General features: G+C 34.0%; 2 protein-coding genes across 3 annotated transcripts in view; one reads left to right on the top strand and one right to left on the bottom strand.

Annotated features, from left to right (window-relative positions):
* LOC133677053 (steroid 5-alpha-reductase DET2) overlaps positions 1–24,360 on the bottom strand; it is an 80,153-nt gene that overhangs the window by 4,392 nt on the left and 51,401 nt on the right. The gene's annotated exons all lie outside the window — the stretch shown is intronic.
* LOC133677243 (uncharacterized) lies at positions 2,362–13,998 on the top strand. 2 transcript variants are annotated; one of them, XM_062099158.1, is made up of 18 exons: positions 2,362–2,630; positions 2,874–3,070; positions 4,181–4,319; positions 5,694–5,845; positions 6,185–6,268; positions 6,361–6,423; positions 6,934–7,065; positions 7,156–7,362; positions 8,575–8,694; positions 9,088–9,137; positions 10,072–10,234; positions 10,353–10,490; positions 11,815–11,937; positions 12,036–12,134; positions 12,395–12,484; positions 12,622–12,706; positions 13,160–13,290; positions 13,489–13,998. In XM_062099158.1, the coding sequence occupies exons 2-18, from the start codon at positions 2,942–2,944 to the stop codon at positions 13,630–13,632; spliced, it is 2,049 nt and encodes a 682-aa protein (XP_061955142.1). In that variant the 5' UTR covers positions 2,362–2,630; positions 2,874–2,941; the 3' UTR covers positions 13,633–13,998. The 2 variants fall into 2 exon arrangements, with proteins under 2 accessions (XP_061955142.1, XP_061955141.1); XM_062099157.1 differs by having other exon boundaries at positions 2,363–2,630; positions 2,871–3,070.

The raw sequence follows: 24,360 nt of genomic DNA, 5'->3' as shown, positions 1-24,360 counted from the left end.
TTTATGATTTTTTGTTTCATATCAATCTAATTAATGATAAAAGGCTCACCCTTTCTTTTTAAACATATCTCAACCTTCTCTCAATAAAGTTTGGTAATATCATTAATCTTTATCATAACAAATTTGACTTTTCAATTTTCAAACAAGTCATATCAATCAAAGAAGTATCCATATCAAGAATTCACGTAGTGAAAATCATAATAAAAAATAGAGGCCCCTACTTTGATATGTTATATGACTTGCTCATTAGAGTCATTATGATGACCTTGGTTGTAGTTATATTAGTAGTGTCCATGATGAGCATACCTATGTTGGTTGTTGTTAGAATTTTCATTGTTATTAGGTTGTCTTATTTGGAAAATCATAATAAAAAATAGAGGCCTCTACTTTGATATGTTACATGACTTGTTCATTAGAGTTACTATGATGAACTTGGTTGTAGTTATATTAGTAGTGTCCATGATGAGCATACTTATGCTGGTTGTTGTTAGAATTTTCATTGTTATTAGGTTGTCATTTGGAAAATATTTTTGGACTCAATTCCCTTATAAATATTATTTATCTGGGTTTGCATGAGTTATAATTGTTCCTGAATGGTTTTTAAAAATCACACAAGACTAGGTCCATCATAAATTTAGATTTACGGTTAGACACCGGATGACCACTGAGTAAATATATACAACATTAGCTTAAAAATGCAATTAAGATTATAATAATTCTTGCAAGAAAAACTTAATATGAAAAATAAAGCCAATCTTAATTTTTTTCCTATAGATCAATCAAGATCATAATAAATAAGAAAAATTATAAGTACTCAATATTAGACTTTTAAGTGTAAATAGTTAATAAAATAAAATGTCATTATTATCATAAATATAGGCAAGCTCCATAATAAATAAAAAAACTAGGAACATAAAAATAAAAAAATTAAAATATTGGACCAAAATGTTAAATTGTCAAACTAAAAGTATCAAAATTGATTTTGCCAACTTTTTAGATTGAAAGTGCTAAAAAGGTTTATTTCGAATTGTAACCACAAAAGAAAAACCCTATATTCATTATTTTTTTTGTCAAATTGGCCCTTTATTTTTTTTTTCAAAATCAAGAATTAGTTTGATGCCAAAATGGTTTTGTTAACACCATAATAAACTCACATGAAACAAATCATAAAGTTAAATTGTAAGTCTGCATAATATCAAAAGATTAATTTGAAAAAAAATTCAGACCATAATAGAAAAATATTAAAAGGATAAAAAATTAGATTCATTGTTCAAACAATAGCCATAAAAGAGAAATCCTATATTCTTTTATTTTGGTCAAATTGGTTCCTCAATTCTTTTTTCTTTACAAAATCAAGAATCTCCTGATATCAAAATGCTTTTTTAACACCACAATAACCTCATAAAAAATAAAACAAAATAAATCATACAATCAAATTCTAAACCAACATAATATCAAATGATGAATTTAGAAAAATATTAAAATAAAAAAGTACAATGTTGCCATCTATAATGCACCAAGTCTTGGTGCATAATGGATTGCACAATAAAATCAACACACCCATTAGATTTTTTTTTAAGTTTAATGAATAAATAAATTTGAATTTGATGTTGATTCAAAAATAATTTTATTTTTAATATTAAATATTTTTAAGACCAATCAAATGAGTTATTTTTTTAAAAAAATAAGTATAGTGTCTAAAAAAACATATCAAAACTATAACAATTAAAAATTTATTTATTAAAATAGCATAGTTTTATGAGACGCATAAGCTGCATAAAAACAACTAGAATATTAATTTTTCTTTTAATTTGTTTGTAAAAATAACACATTTTTAATTTCAATTTTATGACCAAAAAAACATAACAAATTCAACTAGTTATATTCAATACAATTTCATAATCAATTCAACACAAATCACGGTAACATGAAATTTAATTTTATTTCAAGTCAAATATAACTAAACAAACTCAATTTATAATTAAAAAAGTTATTTTATTATACCAACAAAATAAATTAAAGATGGAAAGAGAGAGAAATGATACGGGGGGGGGGGGGGAGAAAAAGGTGTTCTATCACTGTAGAGAGAGAGCTTTCATGGTGGAGGGAGAGATCAAGAGAGGGAGGGTGAGGGCCACAAGGAGGAGGAAAATAAAAATAAAAATGATTTTTTCCAATTTTAATTCGATTGTACACGTAGATCACACACGCGCGTCTCATTAACTGTATTATTTTGAAAAATAAATTTCAACCATGATAGTTTGTGCCAGGCTTTAGTAAAAAACTCCAAATCAAGGTGCTGTTGAACTAGTTTCTCAAAACTTAAAAAAAAAAAAAAAGTATTCTGATTTCTTTTTTCCATTTTTTTTAAACTACCAAACAATAAAACAATCTCACTATATTTCCATTTGTTTATCTCCTTGCATATTTGAGCTCCTAACCTCTGCCTCTCTCCTGTCTAGGGTTTCCAACCCAAAAAAAAAAAAAAGCAAGAACGTTCGCTTACAACTCCCGCTTCATGATTCTAGGGTTTTAATCGGCTGAGAGTCAAAATCTCTCTGCCACAGCCACTTCACGTGCACTCTGTCTAGTCCTTTTGATCGGGTTTTTTCTTCGATTTCTTGATAACGGTGAGGTTTTGAACTCTTCTTCACTTCCTGCTTTCTATGATTCCTTTTTCACCCTCTAATCTCGGTATTTAGGGTTCAATCAATTGATTTTGAAAACGCAATTTTAATTTCTTTGGAGGAATTAGGTATCTTATTTTTTTATTAGGTATTAGGTCGATCTCATCTTTTGATAGTTGGTTTAATTATCATGTTAATTAATTGAACCAACTGGTGATTCATTATTTTAATTCGGGTTTGCAGCAGTAGGTGCTGTTGCTAAGAAGGGGATTTGAGATTTTTCATGTTGCTTAATGTTGGGTGGCGGATGTTGAATGGTTGTTACCATGGATTTAAATGTTTTGCCGGGGCCTGAAGATAACGAAGATAATTTTGAAGGGAACATAGAAGAACACGGTGCTCCCGAAGAACGGTTTGAGTCTGCTGCTGAAATTGCCCGCCGGGTAATTCTAAATTATATTCTTGCATTTTGTTCTGAGTATCTTGAGTTAGAAGAACGCTTTTTCGTTCTAAATTATATAATGCTCTGGTGAATGAGAATAATCAGGAAAACTTTACTTGACTTTTTACACGAGGGCTCTTTTTGTGATTGCGGGTTTGGTAATTTTGTTACATGTAAAGTACCATCCAGTTATTTGAAAAGTCATTCAAACCAGGTGATTATTGTCGTTTGTCAACAAATAGGAATTGAAGCAGCTGTAGCTGCATGGAGCTTTGGCATTGGACCCCAATTTATCATACTGTAGCAGTTGGACTAAGTATTTTGATTGATCAGAATTAATTTTTTTTTTTGTCTTCTCTGCTGGGTGCCACTTTAAGAGTGGAAAATGGATTTGTGCCTTAGAATATATCACTTTTCAACCTCAGTAGATGGAAGTCTTAACCATTGCAGATGGCAATCTTTTTTTATATAATCAATTCATCATTATTTTAGGGTTAATATACAAATGTGATTATGAAAGCACGTTCTAACAAAAGGTTGGAGAATTTTGTTTCCTTATGGATCTCACGTGTTTTTAAAATGTGAATTTGAGTCCTTGGAGCTTGGTTGATGGGAGGAGAAGAATGTAAAACCTGTAAATTTATTAATTAAAGACTTATTTGTGATCATCAAGTCCCAAGGGAAAATAATAACTTTTCTCTTGTAATAAAGTGCGCACAGCACATTCCCTTATAACTAAGTTAGGTAAGCACTCAATTGACATGTGATCATTACTATTTTCAATGCTGTGGGATGGAACACCTAGAAGTTGTTTAATACTGTGGCAGAGGCACTCTCCATCTGATTGGGGTTCAAGTATTTTGATTGCTAACATCTTTTGTGGACTCTGAATAGAATGAAGGAGAGATTTAGCTGTCCGTTCTATTGACTGATTTCTAGATTAATTTTCTTTGGGGTTAAGTTGACAGTCTGTTTTACCTCTCTTGCTCAATCCCACATCTGGGTTTTCTTTTTTCCTTTTTGTTTTTGGATGATTAATATGCCATTATGTTGCATTTGTTTGTGCTCTGTATTCATGCATGACTGTTGATCTTATGTTCATCCTGATCAGGAGCGTGAAGAAAGACGCAAACGTATGAGAAATGAAAATTTGGAAGACAGACCTGCGCATGTGTCTCGGCAACCAGTGCATGATCAACTTTTCCCATCTAAACACTATAAATCTTATGACAAAAGTAAACTTCCTGCTGGTAAGTTTCTTATCTAATTACTCTATGCAGAAATGGCTTCTGTGGTTTGCATTACAGATGGTTTTCAATGGTGTTCACTGATTTCATTGCCATATGTCGAGTTATCCATTAGAGGTGTACGTTGCTGCCTTACTATGTTCCTGAGTATCAATCTGTCGTTGATTGTTTGTTGGTTAAATTTGCACTCATTGGTGGATCTTGCTTGGTACTGAAAAAATGTAAAAAAATATTTTATGACACCAAATTGTGTGTTTCTTTTGATACTTATAAGCAGCAGGATATTTGTGAGTCCCTTTGGGCTGACACGCTAGTCCTCTATTGTCTGTGATTGGCCATATGAAGGTGTAATTATTTTTTCTTGTTCTGTTGTACCATGGCTGTGAGTCTTGGAGTAGCTTAATCATTAGTTCTTCACCAATTGGATAACTAAAATGTTTAGCAAGAAGGTGGAGTAGCATTCACCACTTCCAAGATAGCTTTTCAATTGCATGATTGTTTAGAATTTTAGATGTTCTTAGATATTTTATTACTTGGTAGCATAGTTTTATTTCCTATCACAGTAGTATTGTTTCAGGAATTCATTTTTTCATATTTAGTAATGATTGCTTTCGTTTATTCTTGAAGATATTTTTTTTCTATCTGGTTTAGTTTCGGCATCAATATAAGAGCACCTCCTATGTATAAAGGTCGCTTATATGATGATTGCCAATTAACTGTAGTACTGTACTATTGGAAGATCTTTGCATTTTCTTCTTGCTCTTCTGTTTTTTGCTCCCATTTCTCTCCATATCTCCTCCCTTACCTTCTTTTCCATCCTACCTCACCAGGTTAATAACAGGACTGTGTTGCATTTGTTCTTAGCTTCAGAGATTGATGAATTAAATGTACTGGAGATAATTACTCTGATGAAAATTTAAAGGCTATTCCCTGGAAGTCAAACATAATTTTTTCTTGTATTACCATGGTGATTCCCTTTGTTGATGACCTTTGTCAATAAAGTCTATTTTTGGCCAAGTATCAGGAAACCAGTTGTCATCTTTTTTTGCTGATATTAATGAACAGTTCTGCTGATGTGTATTTGGCCTGGTAGTGTTCCTTACTGCAGAGACAGAGTATGGGGAGGATTTGGATCGTCTTTGTTAGCTTAAGACCTTAGAGAAGGGGGAAAAAGGAAAATAAAAAGATATCTATGAATGGTTCTCTGAGTTGTGGTCTTCTGGCTTTCTCCTTTCAGCCATTCACTGGATTTCTAAGCTTTTGATTGGTCCATGTTGGTGAAACCTTGTTCTACACTTTCCTTAGTTTAAGGATGGTGTGACTGTATCATCTCAGTATCATTTCTTTCACTCAATAATTTGCTATCCATAATTGCAGGCTGGTTGGACTGTCCTGCATATGGCCAGGAGATAAATTGTATCGTTCCTTCCAAGGTTCCACTTGGCGAAGCCTACAATGACTGTATTCCTCCTGGTAAAAGATACTCTTTTAAACAAGTCATTCATCAACAAAGAGTTTCAGGAAGGAAAGTAAGTATCTTGAACTTGAAAGTCATTTTTACTTTCCTTGATTCCTAGTAAATCTCGTCTATTATGAGAGGGAATAATACTGTCATGAGCACTCAATTAATTTAATAAGAACCCGCCATATTATCAATCTAAAAGAACTAGATTAGAGGAAAAAAGTTCCACAAATTAGCAGGGTCACATTGCCACTCAATTTAAAATTGCAAATAACTTTTTCCCATGGTCATGTGCATGTATCTAACAGTGTAGATTTACATTAAGGAGTTGCGAAGAATATATTTTTCTCTCTAGGGCAGGAAATATTATCTTGAACAATTCTAAGTCTATCCACTGATTTTTCAGCTCGGTCTTGTGATTGATTTGACAAATACTACCCGCTACTATTCAACAACAGATTTGAAGAAAGAGGGTATCAAGCATGTCAAGGTGAGTTGGCAATGACAACAATTTTCTTCAGTCTCTGTTTTTTACTATAGAGCAGCTTACCTGAAAATAGCTTATTTTCTTTCATTGTCCAGATATATTGCAAGGGGCGTGATGCTGTACCGGAGAATACAGCTGTAAATACCTTTGTTTATGAGGTATGCTTCTTTTGCTAAGGTTTTCTATGTCTTTTTCCTCCATATCTTGTAGCATGTCTTTTCCCACATTTGGTATTCTGCACAGACCACTAGCTTTGTTTCACGGTAGTTTGCACAGTGTTATGTTTTTTCTATGCTATTAAGCTATCACTGTTATGAATCTCAAGTTGTGTACTGCAATGCTAGGATAGAGCATCATATTGGAACCACAAAGCTCAAATGTGAGCATGAGTTTGATTGTGAACATGTGTGCTATGTCTAAACCTTCATATGTGCGTTTGTTACAAGAAATTGTTGATCATGATTCTTCCTTTTAACCAAGTCAAACTGTCACTCTCCCCCCCTATTCCCAACGAAACAGAAGCAACCGTGCCCTACCTAACTGGGGTATTTATCGATCCACATAAAGGCAGCATATCCTTCTCTCATGAATCATTTATACCTAAACATGCTGTGTTAAATGAGTGTAATATTATACTAAACAATCACGCGTTTATAAAACCTTTTCAGGTCATGCAATTTCTCTTGCGTCAGAAACATACAAAGAAGTATATTCTTGTCCATTGTACACATGGGCATAATCGCACAGGATATATGATAGTTCATTATCTAATGCGTTCTCAACCAATGTCTGTCACTCAAGTAAGTTTCCAATGTTTCCTTTTATGTGTATCTCAATTGGTTTTATTCCGCAAGCTATATGTTTTGAAACCTCCTTTGCTAATTGTGCAGGCAATAAAAATATTTGCTGAAGCACGTCCTCCAGGTATATATAAACCAGATTATATTGATGCCTTGTACTCCTTCTATCATGAAAGAAAGCCAGAAATGGTTGTTTGCCCACCAACTCCAGAATGGAAGAGGTCTTCTGAATTTGATCTCAATGGCGAGGCAGTGCCTGATGATGATGATGATGGAGGTTCAGCTAAGAACCTGCATGTATGCAAATTCTTTGATCTAACATCTAGTTGTCATATATATATATTTTGTGGTGGCATGATATAAACAGGTGGTGTAGTGGAGGTTTTTTTGCATATAACTGGCAGTTTCAGCATGAGACCTAATTTTGGAAATGTTGGCTTTAGTGGAAACTATTAGAAAATCTAATTATTATTCAAGTCAACAAATAAAAATGTGGCAGCAGCACAGTGACAGATATATTGTTGGTAATGATGCTCCGCTGTGATCAGCTACATCTCAGTTTTTGATCTTTCATTTGGAGTTGTTTACTAGTTAGGACAAGAATGGCCATAGTTCTAGTGACTCTGAGCATCATGATATGTAAAATTGAATTCAAAGTGTAGTGATTCTTGAATTTGTTGTCAAATATTTTTCTTTGCTTTGCATGAGTTTTACTGACATTTTAGAGTTAAGAGACATGTTGTAGATTTCAAGTTGCATGGGGATCTTTTTCTTTCCTTTAATGATGTGAAGGATGGACTGCTGTTATGCCTGCCTCATTGTTTGAAGAACTCTAGGCTATTGAACATTTTAAAATATGGTGCTCTGTAGCAAGTGATATTATAAGGTTCTAGTTTGATGCGTTCTCTTACACGACAATAACATAGTGGCTCCCTGATGATAGGCCAGCGACCCTAACTTTTGATTGCATGCTTAAAATTCAGATGAGTAATATTTCACTGGATTTTTCCTATAATTTTTCCATGTGGATTCAAATGCAGTTTTTTATATCCTTCTTTTTTAGAAGCTACTCTTTCTTTTTTCAATTGAAATTAAAAAAAGAAAAAGATGGCTTGGTTATTCCATTAAGGAAGTTCTAAACTTGGTGCTCGAGTTCTGCATTAACCTTCATACTAGCAAGAAGGTGATCGGTGGTTGCATGCATTAGAGACTGATGCTGAGTTTAGACGGAAAGCTTTGTTGTTAATTATTTTAAACTTTTGGTGTTATTCTTCCTTCATCGGCCAAACATAAATGTTGCATGTTAAAATGCAGCGTAGAAAATTTTAGAAATGAAATTTATGGTGATGTATTGCTATAACAAATTGATGGGGGTTTCACATCTTCTGTTTTTTCCTCTTCCTTTGCTTTATGAATTCTTATGTATTGCCTCTCATTTAGCTTAAATATCCCTATGAAATTGTAGCATCCTGTTTGTTTAGATTTTGTGCATTCCATTTACCATTTCAGGACAATCATGAGATGGATGTTGTAATGACAAATGATGATGTTCTGGGGGATGAAATACCTAATGACCAGCTCGATGCACTGCGGCAGTTCTGCTGCCAAACACTTAAGCTGAATGTTCCTGTAATACTTCTTTGCCTCTCTTTAAACTTTTTTATGCTGCTTAATCATTGTTATATTTTAAGATATCTTAGATTTGGTTTAGCACCCATGTCTTTTTGCTCCCCCAAGTTACCTTATACTGATATGCATTGTCTTGATCATTTTGTTCAAGTGTGAATTCATTTTTCTCCTTGTAATATGTTTTTCACACATCCTGCACCTCCTAGGTTTCATGTACAAATGCCATTAGTTGTTTTTTATTTTCACATAAAAAATGATTGAAATTTGATTTTGGAATGTATCCTGATAATGGGTGGAAAAATGTTGTTGATAACTTCTTAATTTTTGAAATCTTGAGCTTGAAATATCTTCATTCAGACTTCATTCTGTACTGACTTTTTTCTTAAATTTCAGGGAAGAGGAAAACCGATATTCCCTGGGTCACACCCTGTTTCTCTCAGCAGGTCGAAACTGAATTTTTTTTTATTGTTATTTTGTGTTTTTTGTTATGCTTTGATATACATATTAGGTGGAGGAGCTTCAGTTTTTTGAGTTAGGATCTCTATAACTTAGAACAGAGGTGCCTCTAATCACCATCTTTTAAGCTATGATTTAGACATGCAAGGATATGAAAGAAAACCTAATATTTATGCTCTCTGGATGGAAAATTGCCATGGTTTAGGTTAATAACTCAAAACCATTGAATATGATAATCTTCAATGGTAATTAATAAAAATGTTATAGTAATGGTGAAGGGAAGCTGAGATTTTATTGAGCAAATGAAGTCCTGGCATTATGATCGATAACTGAATATTGCTGTCATTTGTATTTCCTACAACCTGAATGATATTTAGGGGAAATAGACAGACTATCGTCTGAGTTTGTACTGTTGCTTTTATATAACTTAGAACACATCATATATAAAATATATTTTAGTTTGCGTCCGCTTTGGAGTGGCTTGAATCTCTATCTCTCATGGTGGGAAATGTCTGAAGACATTGGCCCCATTTACTTGGTATTTGACCTCCACATTTGAGGTCTGGGGCAGTGGGAACTGCAAAAGTGAACAATGGAGACCTTTCCATTTGCTTAATTCAAAATTGGTTGTTTATATGTTGTGCCTGTTAGAAGGAAATTCGTGTTTTTTATTCTTTTGTTTGCTTTATTATGAATGCAGTGAAGCCTGAATTTTAGAGTAGACGGAAAATGATTCTTAATTTTATTAATTTCTTTTCCCCATTTCAAATGAAGAATTGATGGACATGGTATTTGTTCATGGGTTATTATAGTGTATACCAATTTGGCTTACAGTGACCATGGAGCTTATGAGCCTAGTTTAACTTAATTTTTTTCTTGGTGTCACTTAATAAGAAAAGGATTTAATTTTGCGGCATGCAGGGACAACTTACTGCTGTTGAGGACACGTTATTATTATGCAACATGGAAGGCTGATGGAACAAGATACATGATGTTAATTACGGTGGATGGGTGTTTTTTGATAGATAGGGATTTTAAATTCCGAAGGGTACAGATGAGGTTTCCTTGCAGATACACCAATGAAGTATGCATCTACTCATTTCTTCTTCTAGGATGGTTTCTTTAGGACTCTCATTTGTATAGTTCTTGACATCTTGATCAGATGATCTTCAATATGACTGCTTTTGTCTTGTTTTGATAAGGGTCCAGCTGATAAGACACACCACTTTACGTTACTTGATGGGGAGATGATTATTGATACTTTGCCGGACTCGCAGAAGCAGGAGAGAAGATACCTTATCTATGATATGATGGCAATCAACCGAGAGTCTGTCACAGAGGTTAGATTTACAATGAAATTTATTGACATTAAATTATTTTTACAGATCAAATTCACTTATTCTTTTGTTTTCATTCCAAAGCAAAGAACCATCAGAGACTTTTTGTGAGAGATATATATTTATTTGTCTATTTTAAATGAAGTTACTGGAGCAATATTTGGTCATTTAATGAAGGCAAACCTTATGGGCAAAGCTGGGGTAGTTTTGTAGGATGTTAGGGCAATTGAAGACTTTCAATTTTGTTTTGGGTAGGGGAGGGGGAAATGTTTACTTCATCAATTTAATTCTGTAATTGGGAGATTTTATCTGGTGGGGCAAAAAACCTAGAAGTTTACTACGAGGTGCACGGTGTTATTTCGTGGGGCAGTGTGGGCTATTTTTCCCACTCTGGATCTGTCCCTGGTAGTGTAGAATTGATTTAAATTGTGCAATCATGAAGTGCATTCACGTGCCATTGGTGAAAACTTTTAACAATTTATCCCATTCTGTTTAAGCCTTTGGTCAGTATATTCTTGAACATCACCCCCATCTTTGGCTGCAATTTTGGGGATTCACAACCAATGTCATAAAGATGCAGGTTTATGTGCCTGAAAGTTGGGGATGATTTGAAAGGGGGGTGACTTTCTCTTCACGTGCTTTTAACAAATCAGCCCTAAGCACTGCAATACAAGGCTTTTCTCTGAAGCTGGCTAATAAAGATGGGTTTTCACCCTGCTGTAGCTTTGTGATAGGAGTAGTTTACGAAATAAATGGAAAGCACTGGACAAGTTGGATTGGATCTCATAAATGCTGGTGTAAGTGTAAACAACAAAAGAGATCTGTTCGAGAATTCTTTCAGATTTATTCAGTGATTGGAAGCAGGTTAAAGGGCTGTGTGGGCACCAATATAAGCTGCCAATCAGCTCATAAAGAATAACTGGGAATGTGGAGAAACTTGTTTGTATCCTAGTCAACCATTTGATAACCTTTTTTCATTGATCAGCAGTTGCTCTACAATTGATTTTGTTTGCCAGGAGTACAAGGAGCAGAAAAACATGCTCATGGCATTTTCTATTTAATTATTTTGTTTGTTTGTATTTGCAATGATCTCTTCCTAATCATTTCAACTGATTTTCTGGGATATAGTTTGAAGAGTATTTTGGGTAATTAGAATCATTCATTTAGATGAATATGCTGTGCTTGTTTAAGGAACACATACCAGAGTATACTGTATACCTCCAATCTAATTAAATGCTTTTCCTACTGTATACCTCCAATCTAATTAAATGCTTTTCCTTCATTCCATCTACTAATTATAGGCTTCGATGATCAAATGTTTCTGCAGCGGCCCTTTCATGAACGATGGAAGATGCTTGAAAAAGAAGTGATTGAGCCCCGGAATTATGAACGCCATAACATTTACCAGAGTCGAAATCCATATTATAGATACGACCTGGAACCTTTCAGGGTATGAGAAGATTTTGTATTGAGTTTGCAATATATGATACTTGTCCCCTCTTATTTTATTACCAAATTATGTTTTTTTTTTTTTGAATTGTTTACCAGGTGAGAAGAAAGGATTTCTGGCTGCTTTCTACTGTTACCAAGCTCCTAAAGGAATTTATTCCAAACCTTTCACATGATGCAGATGGTCTTATTTTTCAGGTGACAAGGATGGCTTTTCAAACTTTTTGCACAACTCATCCATTGGAGATTTTTTTTGTTCTAAATACTTTTAGCATTTGTTTCCTGATATTGTGGTCCTATGAATGATCTAATAAATATCATTTGCACACAACACCCAAAAATCCTGTATACATTGCACCTCTCACATATCATACAGTAAAAGACTTGTCATGTGTTAGATGCTTTTTATAGTGTTATTCCATTGTGAACAAGAGATTACTCATGATCTTATGTGCCAGGGTTGGGATGATCCTTATATTCCTCGCACTCATGAAGGCCTTTTGAAGTGGAAATATCCTGAAATGAACTCAGTTGACTTTCGATTTGAGGTGTGTCTGTCAGCATCACCAAAATTTAGCTGCTAACTCTGATGTTTTTGTGTTTTCCATCTTCATCCCTTTGATGTATCGGCTTGAAATTCTCAATTGATGTTTACATCCTGATATTTAGTTTTATTTATTGACAGGTTGATGATGATGATCATCGGTTACTTTATCTGAATGAACGAGGGACAAAGAAACTGATGGAAGGCCACAGAGTTGCATTCAAAGGTTGATGTGATTTTTCATGCATCTTGATTTCACAAGTTTCGTTCCGCTATAGAAAATCCTGAATTAACACTTAACGCAACCCTTGTATTGATATGGAAAACACTGGGATTTCAGTTGATAACCTTAGCTGCCTTTGATAATCTATTCCAGCTGTTGCTAACCATTTGCTTGGTGAATGTGATGGTAGGGAGCTCTTTTTTTTTTTTTTTTTTTTGAATAGTGGGTATTTTGCCATTCAGATTGGCAAATGCGGTATTCCTTGTTAATGCAAGCAATTGTATGGGTGTCCATTGCCTTGAGCTGAATCCATTTTAACATGCTCATATTTCTTCATCTGGGCATGTTCTCAGCTTGCTAGACATTCATTTCGTTTTCTTTGTTTCATTTACCTGGATGTTTTTTGGCTTTCAATTTATTGTTCTGGTTCTTACTCCAAGACCTAAAAACTTGCAGATGATTTAGATCCCTCTTCATACTCAGGGAAGATAATTGAGTGTTCTTGGAATTCAGAGGAACATGTATGGGTCTGTATGCGGGTGCGGACTGATAAATCAACACCCAACGAGTTCAATACCTACATGAAGGTCTGTTCTTTCACCTTTATATGCACACATATCTGTATGTATATGTGAATTCTGATGCATGCATGTTGTATATATTTGTCATGCTTTAATTAATATGCTACTATAGTATCTATTTGACATTCTTCCTCTTCCTCTTTTATGTTTTTGATGGATTACTCTTTACTGGACTAAATGAATCTTCCTGCTGATTCTTAACAGGTGATGCGAAGCATCAAGGATAATATAACAGAGGATGTGTTGTTGAATGAGATCTACGAGATCATTCGCCTGCCCATGTATGCTGATAGGATCAGGATTGAGAGTAAAGCTCAGCAGCATGCAAATGCATCTCGGCGTAGGTGATGGACAGATTGGTAAATAGCCACCATGTTTAAATTGGTAGCGGAGCTAGAAGCATCCAATACTGACCTTTGATGCTTGCATGCTCTGGGTCTTTTCTGGTTTATTTGGTTGAAGTTGGGTATGTACTGGAGCTTATCGTCTGGAGGTCACCGTGATATTATGTTATTAGTTATAGCTCTATTGAAATCCACCCAGTGGGTGCTGTGCTGGTGAGTTGTATGATCCAGTTAGTGCGCACTAAAATAGTTTTCTGCATCAGACCCATACTATGTCTTTATCATAGTTGCCCAGATCAGGAAAATTAGGATTAGGGTCATGATGTATATTCTTATAATTTCTCTTTTTTATCCAGTGATTTAAAAGGTAGCCCTTTTTTTTTTGGTAGCAGAACCGAGTTCCCAAACATGGTTTTCACCTTTTCTCGATGTGAATATGTTTTGGAAATTGGCGACACGGTCTGCAGATGCTTAATCTCTGTTTCTGCCTTTTGTCCTATTTTACTTTCCTTTTGGTCGAGTGTTGTTATTCTGTTGTTTGTGCAGCATGTATTGCTGTGCTATTTTAGGACGTGGCAAGCTGCCACTCTTGACTTTCACAGTCCGCAGCGAGGAAGAGAGGTGTGCTCCCATTACCTGCGTTTGCCTTTACTCAAACCTCAGTCTTGACATGGGTGAATGGTTATTTTTTATAGTATTTTTTATTTGAAAATATTTTAAAATAATATTTTTTTTTAAATAATTTTTTATATGAATATATGAAAATGATTTGAAAATATATAAAAAATTAAAATTAATTTTTTTTGAAAAATTTGCCCAACTCCTAACGAGTCCTAGTCTATCAATGTGATTGAATTATGAACATCTACTACCTATTTAGAGGTTAGTGTGGTACGGGGTGGGACTGGATGTGTTTTTTTAGCGCTGGAAATGTATTTTAAAGAAAGAAATTTTATCAAATAAGTTGGTTTTATTTTATAAAAAATAAAAAATTTAAATTATACTAAAGTATTTAGAGAATCAAATTTGAAATACAAACTAAATTTTATTTTGATGGAAGAGCAATTACAAGAACTCAATTTAATAAAAGAACAGAAAAAAATAAAAAATAATTTTTTGATTGAAGAGTAAAATTAAAAAAAAAATTAATTTTATAAAATTTTATAAAAGAATAATGATCAAATTGAAAAGGATAACAAATCATAAATTGGTATTAAAAAATGCAATTGAAAACAAATTAAAATTTTATTAAAGAGCTATAAACAAAAATTAAAAATTAAAAAATAAGGATAGAAGTGAAAACCTCTGAAAATTAGAGGATACACTAAAATTTTGTATGGTCATTGTGAATCTCGAGGAGAGAAGAGAAAAAAATAAAATGTCACGGGCTGCCAAACCTGTCACAATTGACCACACACGTGGAACTAAAAAGAAGAGGACATTGCCAACAACATAATGGAAGGGGGATTTTGGCTACCGGGAGACACCATATCCGCTGCTTAAAGGATATGAACACATGCGCTAGCCACCTTTTGATTTTTATATTTATTCAATTATTGAATTGTTCTTCAACTGACTTGATAATAATAAAAAACTCTTTATGGAAATACAAAAAAGCCTCTTGATGTTAGTTTAATTTTTTTTTTTTTGTTTTTAATGACATTTTAGTTGTTTCAATGTGTTTTTGAAATTGAAAAATAGGACTTGTGAAAATACCTCAATACCTCCCATAGCTAGATTTAAGTTTTTTTGTAGGAAGAGCAAAATTATGTAAACATGGTTATAATAAGCAATGTTTTCACTCCCAGTCTGTAGTGTTTTCACTCACAGTTTGTAGTGTTTTCCTCTCATGTTTTAGGTTTTGTTAATTAGTGGTTCAAGGGGAGAAATTTTATCACAGCTCAAGAGCAACTATCACTAATTAATAAATAGAGAAACGGAATGGATTAAAAAATACATTTCTAGACTCTAGATGGAAATGTTTAAATATATTTTGGTGAGACTAATCATGATTTTTTCTTTCATCTCTTTTCTTTGTATCTTAATTTTTCATTATTATAAAATTTATTGTTTATGAGAGAGTGAAAGCTAGATAAAGAGAAGGGAGCAAGTAGGAAAACAAAACTTAAATTATCCATTTGATTATCTAGTTAGGTTAAGAAAGGAAAGAGAGTGTCGATGATTGAAAAAAATTAAGGAAAAAGAATCACTATAGTTTATTCTTTTGTCCTTTTCAATCGTGTGGTCTCCCAAGATCCAGTATGCTCAGGAATGTGATTTAAGTGTTTGGAAAGTGAATGATTACACGTTCATGTTAGTATTTCATTTCTAAGAATTGGAAGAGTAGAGGGTTGGTGGTAGAAGTCTCAATTACTGCAAAACAATATTTTCTTATAGGGTTTAGGGACTTTTCGATGATTAAGTTAGTGACTTTACAGTAAAAGATTGTAATAAATGAGAAGAAGAGCATTAAACTCTATGAACAAGAATGTTTGATTTTAGCTTTTGTGTGATAAATGCTTTGAGAATGTATGATAAGAGAATAAAAATTATGAACCTTTTAACTGTACAATTCAAAGAGTATTTATAGTCCTTGTTATTTGAACCTTGTTATTTTGCTTAAGGTGTCACAAGTCTTTTCCTATTGAATATCTTGGTAAGGAAAAAGTCCCTTGCATCAACATTAATGATATTGGAAATATTTTCTTACACATCATTTATGTTGATAGACAAATAATAAAGCTATAAAAAACTTTTATATCTTATTTTGTATACAACATTAATATTGATGAGAATAACCCTTTCATAGAGTTAATTTCGATTGAAATATAATCAGCTTTTAACGAACTTTTATATATTTATGGGTGTAGGGAAATGACTATCCTAAGCTCTTGTAAGGGTCTTAAGGATAACCTTGCGACCTAACATGAGGCCAAAAAGACCATTGATTATATGTTTGGATATAGAATGATTCTAAACTCAAGGATTTTGGATCTAGCATCTTTCTAGATCCACATGTGTTTAGGCTTAACGTGTAGCCGAGTGTGAGTGATTTAGGTTTAGAGTCTTTTGAGACCCATGTGCGCTTGGGCTCGGCACGTAACCAAGTCCAAGGGAGTTGGGTCTGATGCCTTGCTAAACCCACAAGTGTTTGGGATCAACATGTAGCCGAACTTAAAGGGGTTGGATCTAGCACCTTGCAAAACCCACATGCGTTTGGCCTCTACATGTAGCTAAGCCTAAGGGTGTTAGGTGTGTTGAGTCTAACATCTTACAAGACCCACAAGTGTTTAAGCTAAACACGTAGCTGAGCCCAATGGTATTGGGTGTATTGGGTCTAACATCTTGCCAGATCCAATGCGTCTGGCTTCGATTTGTAACTGAACCCAAATGTTTAGGGTTAGAAATAAAACTAGACCTACGTCACTTGGACTTGGTATTTTGTCAATACATAAAGAGTTGTGTATAAAAAATGTTGATCCATCAATAGCCCTAAAGTCTTTGCGTGTAAACCCTCAAATATAATAATGTCATCTTAATTTAGTAAAATAAAATAAAATACAAAGGATGTGGAGAGATGATTAAATTGAACAAATTAATTGGATTAAAAAAGAAGTTATTTAATGAGAGGGGTGAAATTGAAAACAATAATAAAAGAGTAAGGAGTTAGTAAAGAGAAAGAGAAGTAGTGGGAGTCAATGGATTGATAAAAGGAATGGTGGGGTCAATGTGAAAATAGAAGTAAATATGGGGGGAAGATGCAAATATGGAAAGAACATAATTATAAATAACAAGAAATCTCTAGAAATCCCTAGAGTAATGGTCGGCCAAGGAGAGGAAGAAAGAGGAGAAAAGAAAAATGGAGAGGAAACCTTGTAAATTCATCATTTGAATCCAAAAAAAAAAAAAATAGTAAGTGAACTAAGAATGCTTCAAGTAAGATTTAGAAAGAAAACTTAAAGAATTTACTAGTGGGAAGGGAAATGTTAGAATAAGGAAGGAAGGAGAAGAGAAAAATGAGTTGTTCTCAATCTCTTGACTCATTATTTTGTAATAGAAAGTAACAAGCTCTCTTATTAAGTCAGTTGAATATGTTTGTGGTTTTCTTGAATAATTGAGATTTTAGAATACCTTAGTATATGTTTAAGAAGTTTTATAAATAATGATAGGTAGAGGTATTTTGTGTTTATAGTGGCTGGAAATAATGAAAAAATACATGGGAAACAAATTTATACTTGTTGAACTTAGAAATCAAAACTGGACATGTTGTCCCTCAATTTCTCTACTACGATTTAGACCCTAAGATGACGGAATTTGAGATACTTTTTTTTATGAAAGTTATAGACATGGATGTTACCTTTCAAATGAAATTAAACTTGCTTAAATTGGAGTGAAAAAACACTAAATATGGAAGAAAAACTGAAGATAGATAAAAAAACCGGGAATCAGCAGGACATATTTTTGAGTTTTTGAAATTTATGAATTTAGGCATGTAGATGGAAAAACTGGGTATATTCATCTTCATGAAAGTTGTAGACATTGATGTTACCTTTCAAATTAAATTGACATTGCTTAAATTGGAGTGACAAAACACTAAATATGGAAGAAAAACCAAAGATAGGTCAAAAACCGGGAATCAGCAGGGTAAATTTTTAGGTTTCTGAAATTTGTGCATTTAGGCATGTAAATGGAAAAATTGGGTATATTCATCTGCATGAACATTGTAGACCCATGTTGTAGTGTTCCAAAGAAACAAAGCATGCATAAAATCGAGTTCTATAACTCCGGTTATACTCAAAATACTAAACAGTGTTTGGAATTCGTTATGTTAAGCCACCTAAAACTTGTAAATTGGTAACTTCTGTTTGGAATTGTTTTTTATTACAAAATATTGAATTATAAAGGTAGTATGTATATGTGTGGTCAAGACTTGAAATTTAAATTAGTGTATCTATTGGTACTGGTAAAATTATGGAAAATAGATGAGAGTAGGGGACGACTAGCAGAGCACAAATTTTAGATAGGTGTCTGACACTTAGATTTCTAATTTAAAGTCTTGTTTAATTCTTTAACTTAGTCCCTAATAAGATGTAGTACAAATTTTTATATTTATATTTAGTGTTTGAATGATAGTGGAACCGGTTCCTGGTTTGGGATTGGCGCATGGTGAATGGGCTGATGATTGGACCGGTGTCCTGATTTGGAACTGGTGCCCTGCGAATGGGCGATCAATATAATTAGTTATTATTGGACAAAATTGGTGTGCTGGTAGGAAACTATAGAAATTGATGATAAATGAATTAAAAAACAAATTGTTAGTGTAATGAAAAATATAATAGATCATCTTAATTAATTTAGTTATGTTTATGCAAATTACTATGTAGGTTCATCTCAACAGCGTAACCCTTAGTTGATGTATGGGTGTCCCCTTTATATAGTCATTTAAGTTAATAGGAAAATGGAAGAATATTTTTTTTGGGTTATATATAACAATACTTCTATTTTGTATGTATAAAGTTATGTAGTATTATTTTGTTAAAACTTTAAGTAGTAATTTAAAATTTAGAATCTTCATTATGCTAATGTATGAATGCAATTACGATGGTTGATTAATGGTTACCTCTTAAATCCTAAAATTCTTCTCATTTTTATAACTTGATAATTATGTGATTTTTTATCTTAAAAGTTTGGGGTGCTACAATTTGAGACTTGAAATGATTGGATTGTGTATGAACAATGAATACAGGATGTGTACAAATGATTCATCAATAACTTGGGACCTCCCGGTATAGGAAAAACTCAGCCGAAATTTCAATAAACTTTGTATGAGTTCAACAAAGAAAATAAAGAATTTTTTTTACCATGTTTTTTTTCTTTTTTTATGGTTGATGCATTGGTTTCAGTAATGGGGATGTTACATTGCGTATTCAATACATAAAGATTTTGAAAAGTCATCTTTAATGAAATACTTCTTACCTTTCCAATGACATTTGTCTGTCCCATGTAGAATTATTGGGATCCTTGTGGCCAGATGACTCGTCCTTATTGGAAGATGCCTCTTAAGAAACAAAATGGCAACTTGCAATTAACATAATAATTAAGTGGATTTCTAGAGATATGAGATGACATGACATGTCATCCATCAAAAAATAAGAGTGAAAAGTTATTTCCTTTCTAATCCTAGTCATTTATCTTTTTTTTCTCTTATTTTATTTTTTTGTGATATCTGTAAAAACAAATTTGAAGATTTATTGAGCAAGCTCTGCTATTTTCTAAGAAGAAGCTGTCATTCTCAGTACTTCCACTTAACAATTTTTTTTTTTTTAATGAAAACCATTATAGAGTTAGGCCTGACCTTAGTAGGAAAGACATTGCTTTCTCTAGCTAAGAGTTTAGGTTATGACAAGAAACTAAAGGAAGCAACGGGGGAATAGGGTCCACTAGATTGGGGCTAAAGATTAGAGAAGGTGGAACTTTGGTGTCCATCTCTAATAGGGGGAATATAGTTCTTATCGTCAAAGAAGCCCTTTCTCTAATGCATTGAGGGAGCCCCGGGGAATAGAAAGGCTACCCTAAATCCTCGAGGATGACACTTCTAGTGCTCTAGGCATTGAGGAGTGGCTTTTGCCTATGCTCGATAGCCTGAAGAGTATGTGGCTTAATTTCCCTCCGGTGATGAAAGGATTAGTCAAGAGACCTTAGACTCCGTACCAGTTTATGAGGGACATCTTTTGGTATTATAGATTGGGCTTAGGCCAACTGCACCCCAATGGATGGGTGATCTTGTCAACTTTTGATAAACCTTTTGACGACCTGTTACCAACTAGTTACGGGCTTTAATGGTGATAAATATATGCATCGTTTGTTTTACATTCGCTAATATACCTAATAAAGTCATGAGAAAGGCTTTGTAAGGCAAGCCTGCATATTCTAAGAAGTTGAGGGGGATGTGGTTGATTATGAGGTACAATGGATCCGTTAGCCCTAGAAGGGGTATGCAACAAGTTTAGGGTTGTTCTCACTACGGGAAGGTACCTTCTCGTAGGGTGAATAATAGGTCTCGTCTAAGCTTGAATGAGGAGAAATTGTGTGCCGTGTTGCCCTTAGCCTCAACCGAGTATGATATCAACATGATGGCAAAAAAGCATTACTAGGCTATATTGCAAATTATACAACTTTATTTTTGTTCATCTAAGTTTATTTATGATTTTGCTTCTATGCAGGGTTAACAACTGAAGAAGAAGGATAAAGTTTAACTAGATTTGCACAGGAAGGGAAGCTTATATACAATAAGGAGGGGGTCATTATCTCTTGATGTGAGTGAGACCATTACTAGAGAATAGATGGAGCATGACCCCATCATCATGGATGGGCTTTATATTTTTAAGGATCTGATTCATAAAAGAGCAATGATAGGGGCTAAGACTTTTACAGCAATGGAAGCTCGGGTAAGCCATACTTTCCTAGCTGGGGGTCAAGCATATCTAACCCCTCTTGAAGTTATTACGGGTGTTGCTACCTGTTTTAAGAAAAACAATGTCTTAACCCCTATGGTGACTAGGGCTCTGGCCTCGGTTGTAAAGGCTTATTGGGTAGTGGTGGTCCTTCCATTTGCGCCTTTAATCTCGGTTGTAAAGGCCACAACTATTAGGCCTTCTACTCAAGGTGTTCATACAGAAGTTGAATAGAGGCTTGATGATTCTTTTGCTGACCTTGTCCTTAGTTGAGCTCCTTTTACTTTCCTCACTTATCTAAGAAGGATAGGCATGCCACAGAGGCCATTATTAGTGGGAGGTCTGGGATCGAGAAGACTATCCTAGAGGTGGTGAGACCACTAGAGAGGATTTTCACCATCCCTTCAAACATCTTGATGATGTCTGATGAGAGATACAATCATTATATGGCCTTGATTAAATAAATAACTTTTAATATAAGAAAAAGAGACAATTGCCAAACATAAGGTAGAGTAGACTGCCTTTCAAAGGCTACAGGAAGAGAATGCTATTGTGAAGGCCAAACTGAGAGATCTCAAAGTGGCATATACATTGTTAAAGGATGATATGCAAGATGTTCCCTTTTATTTGGGCTCAACTAGGCAGCAGCTCCATAAGACTCGTAGTGAAATAAACTCCCTGAAATAAGGAATGATGTAGTTAAGGGCATTTAAAGATGCTATGCGAGTTGAGCTCTATGTTATTAGAGATGAAGTCTAAAGCTCTCATACGAGGCTAAAAACTCTAAAAACTTTTCTTGAAGAGTTCTTAGATTTTTTTGGAGGGTCTGCAGTTTTGTTTGAGATGGTTGAGGACAAGATTTTCCTTGCTATATTCAACTTGTACTTTTTCAATCAATCTAGAGGAGTGCATGTGGACTTCAATGCTATTTTCCATTTAGTCTCAATGCCTGATTTTACAAATGTGTTCCTTGTTGAGGTTGTAGCTACCCAAAATGGGGAATACCTCGTCGAGAAGCCTAGCCTAGATTTTTAAACCTTAGTACCCCTTATCTTTTTAGTCGTGTAAACAACCTCAGTCCTGTGGGTTTTATTTATGTAATATCTTTCATAATGAATTTGATTTTTACTTTTCATTTCTCTATTCACTTGTGTGTATGGGTCTAACACCCATACGTAAAAATTTAAACTTTGAATTTTATGTAATCTTAACAAGATATAAGAGAAATCTACCCTTTTTCTAAAACCAAGAGGAAATCTTAGTTTCAGGTATATTTTTATTGGTCTAAATGAATCTATAGTGGATTGTTAAAAAGCTTCTAGGTATAGGTGAAGATTAGTATTGTTGCATTAAGAGGTTTCATGTTTTAATCGTTGGGGAGTTTAGGCTATTGTCCTTAGATAGACAAAGCATTGTTGTTAAGGTAATCTATCTTATCTTTGAAGAATTGTGCAATCGCACTAGAGAGACCATGACAATCCCTTTTAAGGTAAATTATACAATCACACCAAGGAGACAAAGTTGATCCCTTGCAAGATAAATTGTGTAATTATATTAGAGAGACCGAGTCCATCTAATTCGTAGAAAGTTGTGGGGTTGTTGCCCTGGGGGATAAGAGTTCACTTTGAATAAATCAGTCCATATTAATAAGTTGCACTTTATTAACTATGATACAATTTCAAATGATTAGAGTGTTAAGAGTGAGGAAGACTCTTCCCCTCTATATCTTATAATTAGTAAGTGTTTGCTTTCACTACACTAATGACTTTAAAGGGACCATCTCACTTTAGGTCTAGTTTGCCTCTACTTTTTTTACAGTAAGTTTCCAAGTTTGAATTTTATATTCTTGAATCTAACATTATGATATTGGGTCGTTCTATATCGATAGGCTTCATTTCTGATTCCTATAGTTAAACGAGTTTCTTCTAGGAGATTTAGATTGGTCTTGAGGCCTTGTTGATTGCCTTTTGATGTGTAATGAACTATTGATGACTCAAGCATCCAATCTCAGCCAGGATCATAGCCTCAATTTCATAGTTGAAGAGAAAATGAGTTTCCCTAGTATATACCTTCTAGGTGGTCCTATAGGCCTATAAAATCTCATTGAACAATTCTACCCATTTTGATTTGGCATATGTTATTTTTTTTAAGTCCATTAAGTAGGATGTGACTAGTGAGTTTGGCTTGACTGTTTGTCTAGGGATGAGATACTGGAGAGAATCAATGGTCAATAAGAAGCCTTTAAAATTGTTCCTACATCTTGTGATTATCAAACTTTGTCTCATTATCAGTGATTAAGACCTTTAGAACCCTAAATCTGCAAATGATGTTCTTCCACATAAAGGAAATGACCTTGTTGGTATTGATATCTGCCAAAGCTTCTGCCTTGACCTATTTGGTGAAGTAGTCTATAGCCACCAAGATGAATTATCTATTCCATATGGCTTTAGGGAAAGGACCCAATATGTCCATTTCTCATTGGAGGAAAGATCGTGAAGAAGATATGGTGGTTAATTTTGCAAAAAGTTGTCTAGATATCGATGCAAATTTTTGACATTAATCACACAATTTCACTAAGTTGGTAGCATCATTAATAATTATTGGCCAATAAGAACCTGCTTTAGTGACCTGAACAGTAAAAGCTTTAGAGCCAATGCGTAGACCACATATTCCCTCGTGAATTTCCCACAAAACATTAATGCTCTCTGCTAGAGATAAACATTTGAACAAATAAGCTAAGATATACCATCTGTACAAGACCTTATTAACTAGGCAGTGCCCTGCTACTCGTCCAGTTAGATGAATGATCTCATTTCTATCCGAGGCAGTTCTCATGTGTGCAGATAATTCTTAATAAAAGTTCTCTAATCATCATTTATGTCAATTAAGGCGATACTTGACCCTTTTTCTAAACCAAGTCTCTACAAGCTTTCAATTCATACTTCTAAATGGAGTTCAATCGAATTGGTGCTCACTAATTTGTACAAGAGATCCACACTATTGTTTTTTTTTCCAATTAAAATATGATCAATTATTATTTCCTTTCCCTTATCTTTCCAAAAAACATGTGTTTGGACTTTCTATAGATACTTCATTAAAGTGGGGTCTCTAGTTTCGAATATCCCTTGAGATTGTTTTATTACCAACTGGAAATCACTGTGGATAAAAGGAGGAAAAGCTTTTAACGTTTTTATTAGGCCTAAACCTGTTAGGAGAGCTTTATACCATGACATATATTGGTGGCTAAAAACTCAAAACAAATATCATACTCGAAGACT

This window comes from Populus nigra, chromosome 17 (genome assembly GCF_951802175.1).
Source record: "Populus nigra chromosome 17, ddPopNigr1.1, whole genome shotgun sequence".
Lineage (NCBI taxonomy): Eukaryota > Viridiplantae > Streptophyta > Magnoliopsida > Malpighiales > Salicaceae > Populus > Populus nigra.
The sequence above is the reverse complement of the archived record's forward strand: the minus strand, read 5'-3'. Positions and strand labels throughout refer to the sequence as shown.